This window comes from Hyperolius riggenbachi, chromosome 5, assembly GCF_040937935.1.
Source record: "Hyperolius riggenbachi isolate aHypRig1 chromosome 5, aHypRig1.pri, whole genome shotgun sequence".
In the NCBI taxonomy this organism is placed as follows: Eukaryota; Metazoa; Chordata; class Amphibia; order Anura; family Hyperoliidae; genus Hyperolius; species Hyperolius riggenbachi.
Window position 1 is genome coordinate 22,899,094 of NC_090650.1, and position 15,591 is coordinate 22,914,684.

Genomic DNA, 15,591 nt, shown 5'->3' on the forward strand with positions numbered 1-15,591 from the left:
CCCAGGCAGCTCAATAGCACATTAAAAATGCATGCCAAAAATGCACAATCTTAATTGCGAATTTTGCTGCGAAATTGCTACTACTATTGAAGTTCGATCTCCTCACTAGTGTCACAAAGAAGACAATACTCACCTATCACTGCTCTCCCAGACTCCGTACCCCGACCGCTTGTCCTTCTCCCAGTTCCCGGCGTATTTAAACCAGTTATTCTCCAGTATCCCAAATCCGTGTCTCATGTTGTCCTTGAAGTAACCTTTATACACAGACTCGTCCGCGTACCTGAAACACACACAGAGGCAATCATTGTAACATGTCACCCGCGTAATAACAGTACCCCAAACTTTACACCCCGCTTAGGTTCAACACACACCATACAATCTGGGTTGTTAAATTTTACCACTTTCATGTAGCATAAGAGCTTATCCAATCAATCATTCAAGGTATTTTCAATCTGTTGGCCCTTATACTACATAGATTTGGTAAATCTGTACAACCAAGATTGTATGGTGTGTGTTGAGCTTCAGACTGATAGTTTCCCAGTACAGGTAGTCCCCGGTTAACGAACAAGATAGGGACTGTAGGTTCGTTCTTAACCTGAATCTGTTCTTAAGTCAGAACACTGTGCCATCTCTGTCCCCTGTACCTCCTCTGTGCCCCCCTGTGCCTCCAGTGTCCCCCTCTGTGTCACCTCTGCCCCCTGTACCTCCTCTGTGCCCCCCTGTGCCTCCAGTGTCCCCTCTGTGTCACCTCTGCCCTCTGTCCCTGCTTATACAAGTTTAAAAACCATTTTGTCTTTGAATCTTTTAAAATTGATTATCTCAAAAACTACAAGTCCAATTTGAATTTTTTTTGTGACTTGTTCCCATGGAAACACAGACTCCATGCGGTTCGTATTGGCGGGTCGTTCGTAAGTCGGGCATCTTATGGACCTTTTACCCCAAACTGTCTCTACCTACAGTACATTGCCCAGCCACAACTGGCAGTTTAAAAAAAATACATGAAGGAGCTGAACTTTTTTAATATGTATGTAATGAGGATATATTACTGTTATTTTAGAAAATAAGGGCTTGTAATTATTGATATAGGGTGCAAAAAACACCTGTGGGTATTCTTTTCAGTAGCATTGTTTATTTTAAAACTATAGGGTATGGGATTGAAAAATAGTGTTTTTTTTCCTTGTTATTCCCTATAAAATGCATAGAAAATAAAGAAATTACTGAAAACAAGTACAACCCACAAAAACATATAGATCATTTAGGTGTGATAAGCAGTGAGAAAGTTATAGCCAAATGAATAGGAGAATCACTGATGGGAAAACTGTCGCAGTAAGTGTAAAATAGCCTGTGGGGTGAAAGAAATCTAATCTACCAGACATTTATAATTATGCACCCCTGCCCTCCCTCCCCATACTTCCCCCCCAAGAGGCATCATCATCATTACTTACTCACAGATTCCATATCCCTGCATGGCTCCGTTCCTCCAGTGACACTTGTAGCAGTTGTATCTGTCCTGTGCTACGTCCGGGATGAGACATATTCCAAACCTGGAACACAAATTGTAATGATTACAGCTGCTTTCCCCTAACAAACCACAGGAGGGCGGCCTAAGGATGCATAGCGGAATTTGGGGCTCCTCCTCCTCCCAACTCATACTACTGTCTTTCCCCTAAAATAAGACCTCCCTCGAAAATAAGACCTATCCATCCCTAGCCTAGCCATCCCCCGAAGATAAGATCTAGCTGCACATAGAGCGACGACAGTTGGGGTAATACCAGCGCTCTCCATTACCCCATCCCTCCCCCCCTTGTGCCGCCACTGCTGTGGCCGATTTACCTCCCCTGCTTCTGCCCCGCTCCTCCAGAAAGTCGGAACCCCCTGCGGGCTGCGGCTAACGCTATGCATAATTCCGCTCTTAGTTCAGGGAAGGCAGGTAAACTTGAACAGTAATAGAGCCCGTATAAAGGAAGTGATCTCTGTTGACTTCCTGTATAGGGCGGTGCTGTTACTTAGCTGCTTTCACCGCTGACCTAAGAGCTGAATTAGGCACAGCGTTAGCAGCAGGGGGATCCGTCTGTCTGGAGGAGGGGGCCAAGAGAGGTAAATCAGCGGCAGCAGAAGCAGCAGCGGGGGGATGGGGGTGGTGGGATTTGGGGGTCTATCTGCTACTTACACTGGCTATATACTAGGGGATATGGCTATATACTTGGGGGGATCTGGCTACTCCCCAAAAATATAACACCTCCCTGAAACTAAGCCCTAGCACAATTTTTTGAATGAAAAATTAATATAAGACAGTGTCTTATTTTCAGGGAAACACGGTATACACTGTTCAGAACAGAGTTCTTCCCTGCCTCCAGCCAACAGATGTCACTGTTACATTATCTATACTGTACTGCATATTAGGATCTCCTCTAGTCCTTGTGTTGTAGCTCTTTCTAGCTTGTTCTGCTGATGATTAGTGAAGTACTCAGTATAATAAAGCAAAGTTCACTACTCCACTTCCTGACACAAAACAGCGCTTTTATTTTTCTGGACCCCTTTCCCCTTCTTTAACCACTTCAGGACCGCAGTGTTAAACCCCCCTAAAGACCAGGCAATTTTTCTGTAAATTGGCCACTGCAGCTTTAAGGGCTCGCTGCAGGGCCGCACATGTCAGCACACAAGTGATTCCCCCCCCCCCTTTCTCCCCACCAACAGAGCTCTCTGTTGATGGGGTCTGATCGCTCCCCCAGTGTTTATTTTTTTTATAAATATTTTTGTTATTTATTTTTTAATAAATTTCCCTATTTATTTATTTATTTATTTATTTTTTCCGTAACTCCATCCCTTCCCCCAGCCAGCCAATGACGGCGATCCGGCTTCTGCCTATGAGAGCCGATCGCTCTCCTGTGTCCCAGGGGGACAGCCGTGTCACACTGCTGTCCCCAGTACAGCGCTGCTGCCGATTGCCGCTCTGTACAATGGTTTATAGACAGCGGTTTCGCGGTTTAACAGTCTCCGAGCGGCGACCGCCGCTGGGAGACTGAAGGCGGACCGGAGCAAAAGCCAGCCACAGGACTTGACGCCAATTGGCGTTAGGCGGTCCTGGGGCTGCTTTCGCGATCATGCCCATAGGCGTGACGCGGTCTTTAGGTAGTTAATTCATACTAAAGGAGATGTTAGGACAAAACTGGAGGTAATATTAGGCTGCAGCTACTAAGGCCCTATTCATATTGTCAGCGTTTGCAGAACGCATAGAAAACAAAGAAAACGCAAGACGCATGCGTTTTTCTTGCGTTTTCTATTGCGTTTTTTCATGTTGAAAGGAAGTGTGTCACACAGGAAACAATGGGAAACGCAGAGGGAAACATACGTTAAAACGCAATAGTACGCGTTTTTGATACGCGTCCATAGACTTTCATTGTGTCCGTTTCTATGCGTGATGCACAGAACTGCGTGCAGCAATGCGGATGAGAATTGTATGCGTCTCATACGCATACATGTGAACGAGGCCATTAGAAAACATTAGTAGCTGTTTCTATGTGCAAAGTCTGCCCGTATGCATTCTGGAAAAACGGCTAGGAACGCACATAGTCTGAACAGAGCCTTGGTGTTTTTTGAAACATCACTCGCCATAACAAGTCAAGGGTAAAAATTTGCTTAAAGCGGAACTGTAGATTGCTAATAAACACAGTGTTTCACTTACCTGGGGCTTCCCCAAGCCCCCAGCAGCTATCCTGTCCCGCGCCGCTCCTCAACGAGTCTCCGTTCCCCCGCCGCTGCTCGGTCCTGTACCTCGACTTGTAAGTCGATGCCAGCGCGGCTGTGGCCAAGCATATCCTTTCTTCACGTTCCCCTCTGCAATAGTGGGGAACGCGGAGAAAGGATACGCGTGGCCAGAGCCGCGCAGACGCAGTGGCACGGCGGCGAAACCGAAACTAGCTGGCGGCGGGCGAACGGAGGCTCGTTGAGGAGTGGCGTGGGACAGGACGGCTACTGGGGGCTTGGGGAAGCCCCAGGTAAGTGAAACACTGTGTTTATTAGCAATCTACAGTTCCGCTTTAAGTAAAAAAATCGTTTAATAATAAATCCCTAAAATCACACTCCAATAATAAACAAATTCACAGAGGAATGTACATAGAGATATGAGCGATGGTATTAGAGAATAGAGGAGGGTAAAAGTAATTCTGGACCCGCACAAAATACTGAGGAATGCTCATGAATAATCCTCAGAGGAGATGCCAGCTGGTAACCGCTCACTGGATGTGTCCTGACAAGTTTCGTGGCCAAGGGCCAACTTCCTCGGAGATCCCGTCAACTTTAAAATATGTCACCGTATATTCCACAGGGTCTTACTGTAGAATAACAAGCTTACACACATCGAGCCCCCAACCAGGGAGTCAGAGAAAAGAGAAGAAGGGAAACGGCTACAGACTCCCATCCTTATCCTATCGGAGTCTGAAGAATATATTTATTATACAGAAATCTCGCTCTATTGATCTAAGCCAAGTAGTATCATCCTTTTTCTAAACATTTCACTATAAGTGATATTCTATTTTAAAGTGTACCGGAGGTGACATGTGACATAATGAGATAAACGTGTATGTACCTGTACAGTGCAAAACATATTAATAACCAGGTTGTTTTACTTGTTTTATTTTGCTGCCTGAAAGAGTTAATTTCTAGGCACGGAAGTGACAGCTTCTGTCTTGTCAGTACCTTGACAGGAATATAGTAAACATCACTGATAAGCAGATTATAGCCATAAAAGTTTTCCTGGCAGAATACAACTTATAAGGGCAGATAGAAATAAAATACATAAAGTATTGACCTTTTTCTAACTCTGGGACACTTAATAGGCTGCCATTGCTTAGAGACAGTAAAACATTCAACCTGCTTTGTAAACGTTTAAATATAAAATAAAACCATGATATATCTAGAAAAGTCATTTTTAAGAGTAAGCGGATATAATTGTTTATCTCATTAGTATATTTTCACCTGTAGTTTACTTTAAAGGATACCCGAGGTGACATGTGACATGATGAGATAGACATGTGTATGTACAGTGCCAAGCACACAAATATCCAGGGACGGAGCAAGACCAAGTTGCGCCTGGGGCAAGGTTAGGCTTTGGCGCCTAAAGGTCAGGTTTTGGCCCCTAAACTGCCATTCATTTTGCCGCCTTTTTAAGAATTCAACAAACTGCGCCTGGGGCAAGATACCCGCTCGCCCCCCCCCCAGATCTGTCCCTGCAAATAACTAGGCTGTGTTCCTTTTTTCTTTCTCTGCCTGAAAGAGTTAAACATCAGGTATGCAAGTCACAGTTTCTACCCGGGTTGGACTGGGTCAGACTATAGCGTAACCCTCACTGATAAGTAATTACAGTCATAAAATACTTTCCTGTCAGTAAATGGCTTCCTGGAGCAGGCAAGAGATAAAAAGGGTCAATAATTCATAGAAGTGAGCTCTGGCATACAGCAGAGACATTGAAACTGTAATAACTTAATATAATCTAGATTTTAAATATAAAATAAAATGGTGGGATATCTAAAAAAAGTCATTTTTAGGAGAAGGAAGATGGATACAATTGTTTTTCTCATCAGTTTATTTTCACCTCGGATGTCCTTTAACAAGAGTATAAAGAGTTCAGACCACTGATTATTACATATAACTCCCATTTAGAGCCCTTACCCATCTTCTTGACCGTATTTGAAATCCCCAACGTGATTTCGCCCGTCCGGCCACTTCAGTGTCCCTCTGTACAAAGAAAGGGAAGAGATTATTCATTCAGGGCAAACCTGAAATTCATTACATTTAGTATATATGGGGCTCGAGTCACTAAAGCGTGATTACTCAGTTATCACGTGTAAAGGCTTTGCACGTGCAAACTTGGGTGCTAAGTAGTTTGCACATGCAAAGTGGCTTTTCACTGCCATGCTAACCCTTAACACCCTTTAGTGAATCGAGCCCATAGTGTGTTTTCACTCTGTCTCTTCCTAAAGGCCTGAGCATACTGATGCAGTGCAGACGCAGGTCGTTCGCCTGACAAGACTAGATTTGCACGATCCCCTCGGTGGATCGTTTAAATCCAGTCTTGTCAGGTGAACGACCGACTGTACACACCCCGATTTGGGGCTTGATTCACTAACCGGCACTAAGCAGTTTATGGGCGCAAACCTGGGCGTTAGGTGGTTTGCGCCCACACATTAGATACAGCCCCGCTGAGTGTGCACGCTGCGCAGGTAATAGTGCGCGGTGTGAAGATAGTGGTGCACACGTGGCCCTGTAAACATCGCACCCGGTGCGATGAAAACGTCGCATCGGGTGCCCCCATAGGAGCACATTGATGCCCCGTTTCGGAGGCACCCGGGTGCGACGTTTACAGGGCAGTAGGTGCTACGTTATCGTCGCACCGCGCACTATTACCCGCGCACCGTGATGCGCACACTGAGCGGGGCTGTGCGCGAAGTAACTTTGCGCAGCCGTTAGTGCGCGCAGAGCTACTTGTGGGGCACTAAGTGGCTTTTCACACCGAAGCTAACACTTAGCGCCGGTTAGTGAATCAAGCCCTTGACGTCCAAACGACCGGTCGTTTGCAAAAATCCGGCATGTGTATGCACCTTAAAGACAAACTCCGACCAAGAATTGAAGTTTATCCCAATCAGTAGCTGATACCCCCTTTTACATGAGAAATCTATTCCTCTTCACAAACAGACCATCAGAGGGCGCTGTATGACCGATATTGTGGTGAAACCCCTCCCACAAGAAGCTGTGAGTACCAAGGTACTCCTGGCAGTTTCCTGTCTTTGAACCTTGTTGCATTGTGGGAAATAGCTGTTTACAGCTGTTTCCAACTGCCAAAACAGCAAGCCGCAGCTACATCACCTTCCAGCAGTAAAAATGTCACCATGTGATAAATGTCAGAATATAAATCAGGGATTTAAAATATTTTACAATGAGCAAACACTGACTGAATCATTTATGCATAATTATTGTAAAAATGAAGCACTTTTTTATTACATTATTTTCACTGGAGTTCCTCTTTAAGACCCTCCCATGTCCCATCTCTGCCCTTCACTTACTTTCCGTCTGGCTTTCCCCAGGACATGTCGCCTTCATACACGGCGTTCTTGAACCTGCCATCGTTCTTGTAGGTGTAGGTGACCAGGCGGCACGCCGGGGGGTCGCTGGCGTCGCCAGTTTTCCCCCAAAGAGGGAAATCCCGCTTCCCCTCCAGGCTCTGACGGATGAGCTGATTCAACTTCCACAACCACAAGGCCTAAACGGGACAAAATCCATCAGATCTAAATTCATCCTGACCTCTGGAGAGGATTTTAGGTTTAACCATATTTCACAAAGTTTCTTCTCTTAAATTATCTGATTTATTTTTTACTTCAACTACAATGTTAGGTACACGCGTTACGTTTTTTCGGTCGATTCTGCCATTCGATCGATTTTCGATTCGTTTTTCCACTCTATTTCCCGCTCAATTCTCTTATCTTTTCTTATCAATTTCCATTCACTTCTATGAGAAATCGAGCAGTAAAACGATCAAGAGTAATATCGTACATGACGGAAATTATCAACCGAACGCATCCATCGAACGAAAAAAACGTAACGTGTGTACCCAGCATAAGGAGAGTAATTTGAGATAAACAGATAAGAAGAGATAATGAATGAGACACACTGATAAGGAGAGATAATTGATGAGTTAGAACAGATAAGGAGAGATACGTTGTGAGCTAATAATTAAGGTGAGATAATTAATGAAATACATTTTCTGAATTGACCTCAAGGAGAGATAAATCTATGATATCATAAGTAAAGTTAGATACTTAAAGGATACCTGAAGTGACATGTGACATGATGAGATAGACATGTGTATATACAGTGCCTAGCACACAAATAACTACGTTGTGTTCCTTTTTTTCTTTCTCTGCCTGAAAGAGTTAAATATCAGGTATGTAAGTGGCTGACTCAGTCCTGACAGGAAGTGACTACAGTGTCACCCTCACTGATAACAAATTCAGACTATAAAACACTTTCCTAGCAGAAAATGACTTCTGAGAGCAGGAAAGAGATAAAAGAAAGAGTCAGCCACTTACGGTACATACCTGATATTTAACTCTTTCAGGCAGAGAAAGAAAAAAAGGAACACAGCATAGTTATTTGAGCGCTAGGCACTGTACATTCACATGTCTATCTCATCATGTCACATGTCACTTCAGGTATCCTTTAAAGGGAAGGTTCAGGGAAACCTTTAAAAAAATAAAAATCCATATCCACTTACCTGGGGCTTCCTCCAGCCCGTGGCAGGCAGAAGGTGCCCTCGCCGCCGCTCCAGAGGCTTCCAGTCGTCTTCGGTGGCCGACCCGACCTGGCCAGGCCGGCTGCCAGGTCGGGCTCTTCTGCGCTCCAAGGACGGGCTCTTCTGCGTCCCACGCGGGCTGGAGGAAACCCCAGGTAAGTGGATATGGATTTTTATTTTTTTAAAGGTTTCCCTGAACCTTCCCTTTAAGTATGTTTAGGGCTGGTTCAGACGGATGTCTTCGTGGTGTCGCGTTTGGGGGAATTGCGGCAGATGCGCGGTCAGGCTTTCAGTAGCCTTCGCGTCGTGTTCCGATGCGGTCGCGTTTTTTCTTCCCCTAGGGGAACATTAGCCGTCGCGGTTGGCCGCCCCCTGCAAGCTACATGTCGCTTCCAGGGGCAGCTCGAACGCTAACGAAAATCGGGACCCGAACGCCGCGTTCGTGTAAAAGCGCGCAAAAACTCAGCGTAAACGCTCCCATTCACTTGAATGGGAGCGTTTACCGCGACGTTCCGAACGCTTGCGGTAAACGCTCCGCAAGCGTCCGTCTGAACCAGCCCTAAATGAAACAACCCCATTATCAGCTGTCATAGATTTTATATATGGAACAGTAAAACGGGCTCAATAAATTCTTCTCTCATAAATAATCCATTATATACTGTATATATATCTAAGATATTTAAAGGACACCTGAAGTGAGAAGCATATGATGGCTGCCATATTTATATTCTGTTAACCCATTAGCAGCTTAAATAAAGTTGTCTCATTTGATATAAGTGCATTGCGTTTGACCTCAGTCAGCAGAACTCACTGTGCTGTTAATTCTTGAAATGCTTTGATCTCTCTCTACCAGCAGAAAATATTCTGTAGAAACTGAAAGCAGAAGTCCTCTGTTATTGTCTTACACTGCCCCCTAGTGACAAGAGGCCATAAATACACATTCTAGCTGTACTAATAAGAAGCAAGGAAGTGTAACAAAGAAGAATGTGCTGAAGTAAATTGGCCTGGAGCGCTTGCATCCCTCTAAATAAATTGGCTGCTAAAGGGTTAAATAAATTGGCTGCTAAAGGGTTAAGCCATACTAGTTGCCTAGCAGTCCTTCTGATCTCTTCGGCTGCAGTAGTGTCTGAATTGCACACCTGAAACAAGCACACAGCGAATCCAGGCAGACTTCAGTCAAAAACAGCTGATCTGCATGCTTCTCCAGGGTCTATGGCTAAAAGTGTAAGGGCCGTTTTCAGGTTCTCTTTAATGTGCAGGGGGAGAAGTATGGCGGAGGAACACTGACCTTGTGCTGCGGCTGTTTTGTAGAAAGCGTAAATTCATCCTCCGGAGTTACAAGGCGCCAGACGTGACTGAAATATAACGAGATAAACCATTTAGGTACTCTGTACACAACTGATGTTTCAGTGTTTCATGGAGAATGAGGAGTGGAGGGGGTCCATGACAATAATGCTTGCAGATTTTCGCCAGAGTCATTTTTTCGCATCGAAAATGCTATTGTCGAAAATATATTTGTGAAAATTCATTGTATTTTTGCAAAGTGAATTTTGGCAAATTTTCATTCATGAGTAAAGAGCAAATTACCGTATTTTTCGGACTAAAAAACGCTCGTGACCATAAGACACAGCTAGGTTTAGGCTGGTTTCACAGTGAGACGTTAAAGTCCCACGTTAGACCAGCCAGTAACGCAGCCTAACTCACAGTAATGCAAAATCAATGGGCTGTTTACAGTGCCCACGTTGCGTTACATTGTAACGCTACAAGTTGAATGAAAGTGCAGCATGCTGTGCGTTATACTGGGCTTTAGCTGCGTTAGACTGCTTGCACATGCTCAGTAACTAGCCACATGGCTAATTAATATTCACTGCACTGTGGTGACTAGTGGTGGGACTGTAGTGTTGTGGAACCTGAACAAATGGTTCATTTGATCCGGATCTTTTTTGTGAGTCGAATCATCCGGATGATCACAATGAAAGATTCGGTTCACAGTGGATGTCTGTCTGGAAGAAACAGGAACATACAGAATGTACAGTGCAGGGAAAGTCCTGTCCTGCTAGTCATTTCACCCCCAGTCTGCTTTCCTAGTAAAATGATTCAAATGATTTGGTTCAAAGATCCGGATCTTTTCAATGATTCGATTCAAATGATCCGAATCCTAGAAAAGATCCGGACTTCCTATCACTAACCTGGAGCGGCTGCTTTGAGAGCCGCATAACGCAGCTCAATCTGACATCCAACTTCAACACCACCATGCGTTGCGTTAGGGGCACGTTATGCGACCTTAACGTCCCCTAAAACGCAACGTCTTGGTGGGAAAGAGGCCTTAGAGGACAAAAACCAGGGGAAAAAATATATACTAAACCTGGTGCATCCATGGTGAAGGGGCATCTTGTGGATTATGTCCCCTTGTACCTCTTGGGTCTCCCTATGTGCTCCTCTGTCTACCATGTGTCCTCCTTGTTTCCTCCTCTATGCCCCTTTGTGTCCCCCCGTGTCCTCCGCTGCATGGGCTCAGTACAGGGAGTTCCCGACATTGAGGTGGGTTGGAGGTTCGTACTGGCAGGCGTTCACAAGTCAAAATGCTCGCGAAAATGCGAAAAGAATATCGGCATTTTCGCTCCTCACTGGTCTATGAGATGCTAATAATTCCGATTTGTTTGCAGATATCCAGACCGAGGTTTCTGATTGGTCGCTTGACCAACTGCTCCGCCTCTGCACCTGCTGCATCAGTGGAGTTCCAATTCTCCTCGCACAGGTTTTGATAAAGTGGGGCAGCCAGTAACAGATTAGTAGTTTTTAAAAGAACAAATGTCTGTAAATAGGTTATAAATAGATGGATTCCCAAAGTGTTTTGCAATCTTTTCCTGAAGGACTCGGTTGCTCTTTCCTGCATTTAGGAAAGTGTTGCGACCGGCGCCATAACAACCAATGCAATTGCTTTGATGCCTGGATACAATGAGAGTTCAAAACCTAATTAAAATGGACTTTCCCTTTTTCTCTAGTTAGTGAAACATTCCAGTAAAATTCCTGGCATTGTAGTTGCTGGCTAAGCTGGATTAAAGCGAGGGCTATTTTTCTGTGTGGTGGCCTGGCCCAGCCAAGGCACCAGAGATACTAATGGCCAAGGACTGACAAGGCCGGACTTATACTTTTTGTCCTTTTTTATTTCATACTTTTTGTACCCCTAGGCCAAGTATGCTGTGTCTCCCCTTTCTTGTGCAGTAGAGCCCCTCCCATTCCATGTGCAGCCCCCTCTTCCATGTGTATCATCCATGTACAGCAGCCCCTCCCATTCCATGTGCAGCCCCCTCTTCCATGTGTATCATCCATGTACAGCAGCCCCTCCCATTCCATGTGCATCCCCCTCTTCCATGTACAGCAGCCACTCCCATTCCATGTGCAGCCCCCTCTTCCATGTACAGCAGCCACTCCCATTCCATGTGCAGCCCCCTCTTCCATGTGTATCATCCATGTACAGCAGCCCCTCCCATTCCATGTGCAGCCCCCTCTTCCATGTGTATCATCCATGTACAGCAGCCCCTCCCATTCCATGTGCAGCCCCCTCTTCCATGTGTATCATCCATGTACAGCAGCCACCTCTCATTCCATGTGCAGCCCCCTCTTCCATGTACAGCAGCCCCTCCCATTCCATGTGCAGCCCCCTATTCCATGTGTATCATCCATGTACAGCAGCCCCTCCCATTCCATGTGCAGCCCCCTCTTCCATGTACAGCAGCCCCTCCCATTCCATGAGCAGCCCCCTCTTCCATGTACAGCAGCCCCTCCCATTCCATGTGCAGCCCCCTATTCCACGTGCATTATCTATGTACAGCAGCACCCCTCCCATTACATGTGCAGCCCCCTCTTCCATGTGTATCCTCCCTGTACAGCAGCCCTGTACAGCAGCCCCTCCCATTACATGTGCAGTCCTCTATTCCATGTGTATCATCCATATACAGCAGCCCCTCCCATTCCATGTGCAGCTCCCTCTTCCATGTGTAACATAACATCCATGTACATCAACTCCCCTCACATTCCATATGCAGTCTCTTCCATGTCTGACATTCATGTACAGCAGTCCCTCCCATTTCTTGTGCAGCAGCACCCCTCCCATTCCAGTGCAGTCTACTCTTCCATGTGAAGCATCCATGTATTATAGCCCCTCTCATTCCATGTGCAGCCCCCTCTCCCTTGTGTAATATCCATGTACTATAGCCCCTCCCATTCCATGTGCAGCCCTCTTTCATGAACAGCTTCCTTGGGCATCGCTTTCCCTTTTTCCATGTGTTGCTCCCCGTTTTCAGCCTCCTCTTTCCTATGTAGCAACTCCTCTTTGATGTTGAGGTGCCCCCTTGGGCTGCTGGCCCCGAGGACTGATGAAGCTCTGGAGAAGAGACGGCAACCGATGAGAGCACATTTGCTGCAGTCTGTACGCAGCTTGAAATGTGATCGATCTGATGCAGTTGCTGCTGATTTGGGCTGACTAAGGTCCCAGCTGCATACACATTGCAACAAAATTGTTTAAGAAATGGAAAATATTTTGGGGGGATCGAAAATCAGCTCTCCAGCTTTAATTGATAAACATCAATGAAGTCCTTTAGATTTTTTTTTATTTTTTTGACCAAGTTTTAAATTAGTTCACACATATCTATGGTGGTACCCCCCCCCCCCCCCCCAAAAAAAAAAATGAATTGTGTGAGGTGTCAATGACCACAATAAAAAAGAGGTGTATTCCCTGTAATGATGGTCATGCTCAGGAGGACTCATGGAGAAGCATGTGATTATTAGTTTGATCAGCTGATAGATTTGCAAAGCTCTTATTTTCTGTGATCACATCCCGCTTTAGCACATGATCATGACTAGCAAATCAGAGACTTACATATCTAGTACCTGACCAATCTGATCACATGCTTCTCTGGGAATTCTACTAGACATGAACATCACTAAATTCCCCTGGTTCAAATCTGAGACAGGACACCTTCTGCATGGAGCTTGTTTGCATTTCCTCCAGACACTCCAGTTTTCTCCCACATTCGAAAAAAACATACAGACAAGTTAAATAGTCTTTACCACCCAAAAATGGCTTAATACTATAATAGAGAAATTAAACTGTGAAAGGATTAGATTGGCATTTTCTCAGTCAGTCAGTGACATGTTTGACTATGTACTCTGTAAAGTGCTGCAGGAGATGTCAGTGCCAGGGCCGGGACGAGGCAGAGGCTGGAGAGGCTCCAGCCTCAGGGCGAAGTGTAGGAGGGGGCGCACAACTCACTCAGCTATCATTTCTTATTGTGTTTGAAGCAGAAAGAAATAAGAAAAGAGGATACATGACAGTGACTGAAAGCCAGATAACTAGAGATTGAGGTGTTGGGGAGGTTGGGGGCCCTGGGGTGCCCCTTACTCTAATAGCAATCAGAGTGATGGCTGGGGTGGGAGGGATGGAGGGGCGCACTTTGGTGTCTCAGCCTTGGGTGCTGTAGGACCTTGTCCCGGCTCTGGTCAGTGCTATATAAATACATAACAATAATATGGCAGAGACATTAGACTATGACTATGGTAGGATTAGAGTGTGATCTCCTCTGAGGACAGTCAGTGACATGACTATGTACTCTGTAAAGTGCTGCAGAAGATGTCAGCACTATATAAATACATAATAATAATATGGTAGGACATTAGACTATGACTTTGGTAGGATTAGATTGTGAGCTCCTCTGAGGACAGTCAGTGACATGACTATGTACTCTGTAAAGTGCTGCAGAAGATGTCAGCGCTATGTAAAGACATAATGATAATATGGTAGGACATTAGACTATGACTTTAGTAGGATTAGATTGTAAGCTCCTGAGGACAGTCAGTGACATGACTATGTACTCCGTAAAGTGCTGCAGAAGATGTCAGCGCTATGTAAAGACATAATGATACTATGGTAGGACATTAGACTATGACTATGGTAGGATTAGAGTGTGAGCTCCTCTGAGGACAGTCAGTGACATGACTATGTACTCTGTAAAGTGCTGCAGAAGATGTCAGCGCTATGTAAAGACATAATGATACTATGGTAGGACACTGAACTATGACTACGGTAGGGATATGTGCTGCAGAATGTGTCAGTGCTATATAAATGTAAAATAATAATAATAATACAAAAAAAAAAAAAACACCCCTAAACTGACATTATGCCATTTATCTTTCCCGAGAGACATTTATAGAGTAGTATCTTGTCTTACTTGTTTGTCTCGGACTTTTGAGTGACTGTTGAATCCAGCCAGACGGTTTTCAGGTCGCACATGTGGGTGTCGTTCCCCTGAGCAGGGCAGACAAGGAAGCATTTTAGTAAATAATCAGCAGAAAGTTGTGACCTTGTGTCATTGTGCCCAAGGCCAGGAATGCTGAGCACAGTGATATCTTGCTTGTAACTGCAGACTATGTAGGAGGTATTTACTGTATTGTCCTTCCAGCATTTGTGTGACTGTGAAAATTCTGCAGTAATCTTCATGAATAGGTTGGCAGTATTCCTGCACATCTGAATACACTATTATTCCTCTAGCTTCCTCCTCTCCTGCCTCACTTACACCGGAAAGTCCCTTTACCCCTCAGGTTATTTCAACAGTCACTTTCATAGGGGCACTATGGCGAAAAATTGTAAAATTTAAAATATGTGCAAACATAAACAAATAAGAAGTACATTTTTTTTCCAGAGTAAAATGAGCCATAAATTACTTTTCTCCTATGTTGCTGTCACTTTACTTACAGTAGGTGGTAGAAATCTGACAGAAGCAACAGGATTTGGGCTAGTCCATCTCTTCACGGGGGGATTCTCAGGGATTTATTTATTTTCAAAAGCACTTAGTGAATGGCAGTTGCCTGTCCAACTGCCAAAAAACTGTGTAGGAGCAGGGAAGGTGGCCAGCATCATTGTTTAAATCCTTTATCAGGAATATCTTTATAAAGAATAAAAGCCTTGCTGAGAATCCCCTATGAAAAGATGGACTAGTTCAAAACCTGTCACTTCTGTCAGATTTCTACTACCTACTGTAAGTGACAGCAACATAGGAGAAAAGTAATTTATGGCACATTTTACTCTGGAAAAAACGTACTTCTTATTTGTCTGTTTGCACATATTTTAAATCTTACAATGTTTTTGCCATAGTGCCCCTTTAAGTAAATCCCAAAGTCTGTCAAATGAAGAAAAGAAAAAAAAAAAAAACATTTGGTTCAATTCTAAACATTGCTGGGATTACAGCAAGGTTAATTCTAGATTTCTTCCGGGTTCTGTCCTGCAGAAGCTGAACACTTGTCCA

The 15,591-nt window shown here is 44.7% G+C and overlaps 1 protein-coding gene across 1 annotated transcript in view; it reads right to left on the reverse strand.

Moving 5' to 3' along the window:
* Window positions 1-15,591, reverse strand: part of ALS2CL (ALS2 C-terminal like) — a 101,365-nt gene that overhangs the window by 30,338 nt on the left and 55,436 nt on the right. The window contains exons 9-14 of the mRNA XM_068235178.1: window positions 14,518-14,594; window positions 9,576-9,642; window positions 7,062-7,258; window positions 5,671-5,736; window positions 1,446-1,544; window positions 134-280 (exon numbers count right to left, since the gene is read on the reverse strand). Of these exons, the coding sequence (XP_068091279.1) occupies window positions 134-280; window positions 1,446-1,544; window positions 5,671-5,736; window positions 7,062-7,258; window positions 9,576-9,642; window positions 14,518-14,594 (653 nt within the window). The remainder of the gene's footprint in view (window positions 1-133; window positions 281-1,445; window positions 1,545-5,670; window positions 5,737-7,061; window positions 7,259-9,575; window positions 9,643-14,517; window positions 14,595-15,591) is intronic.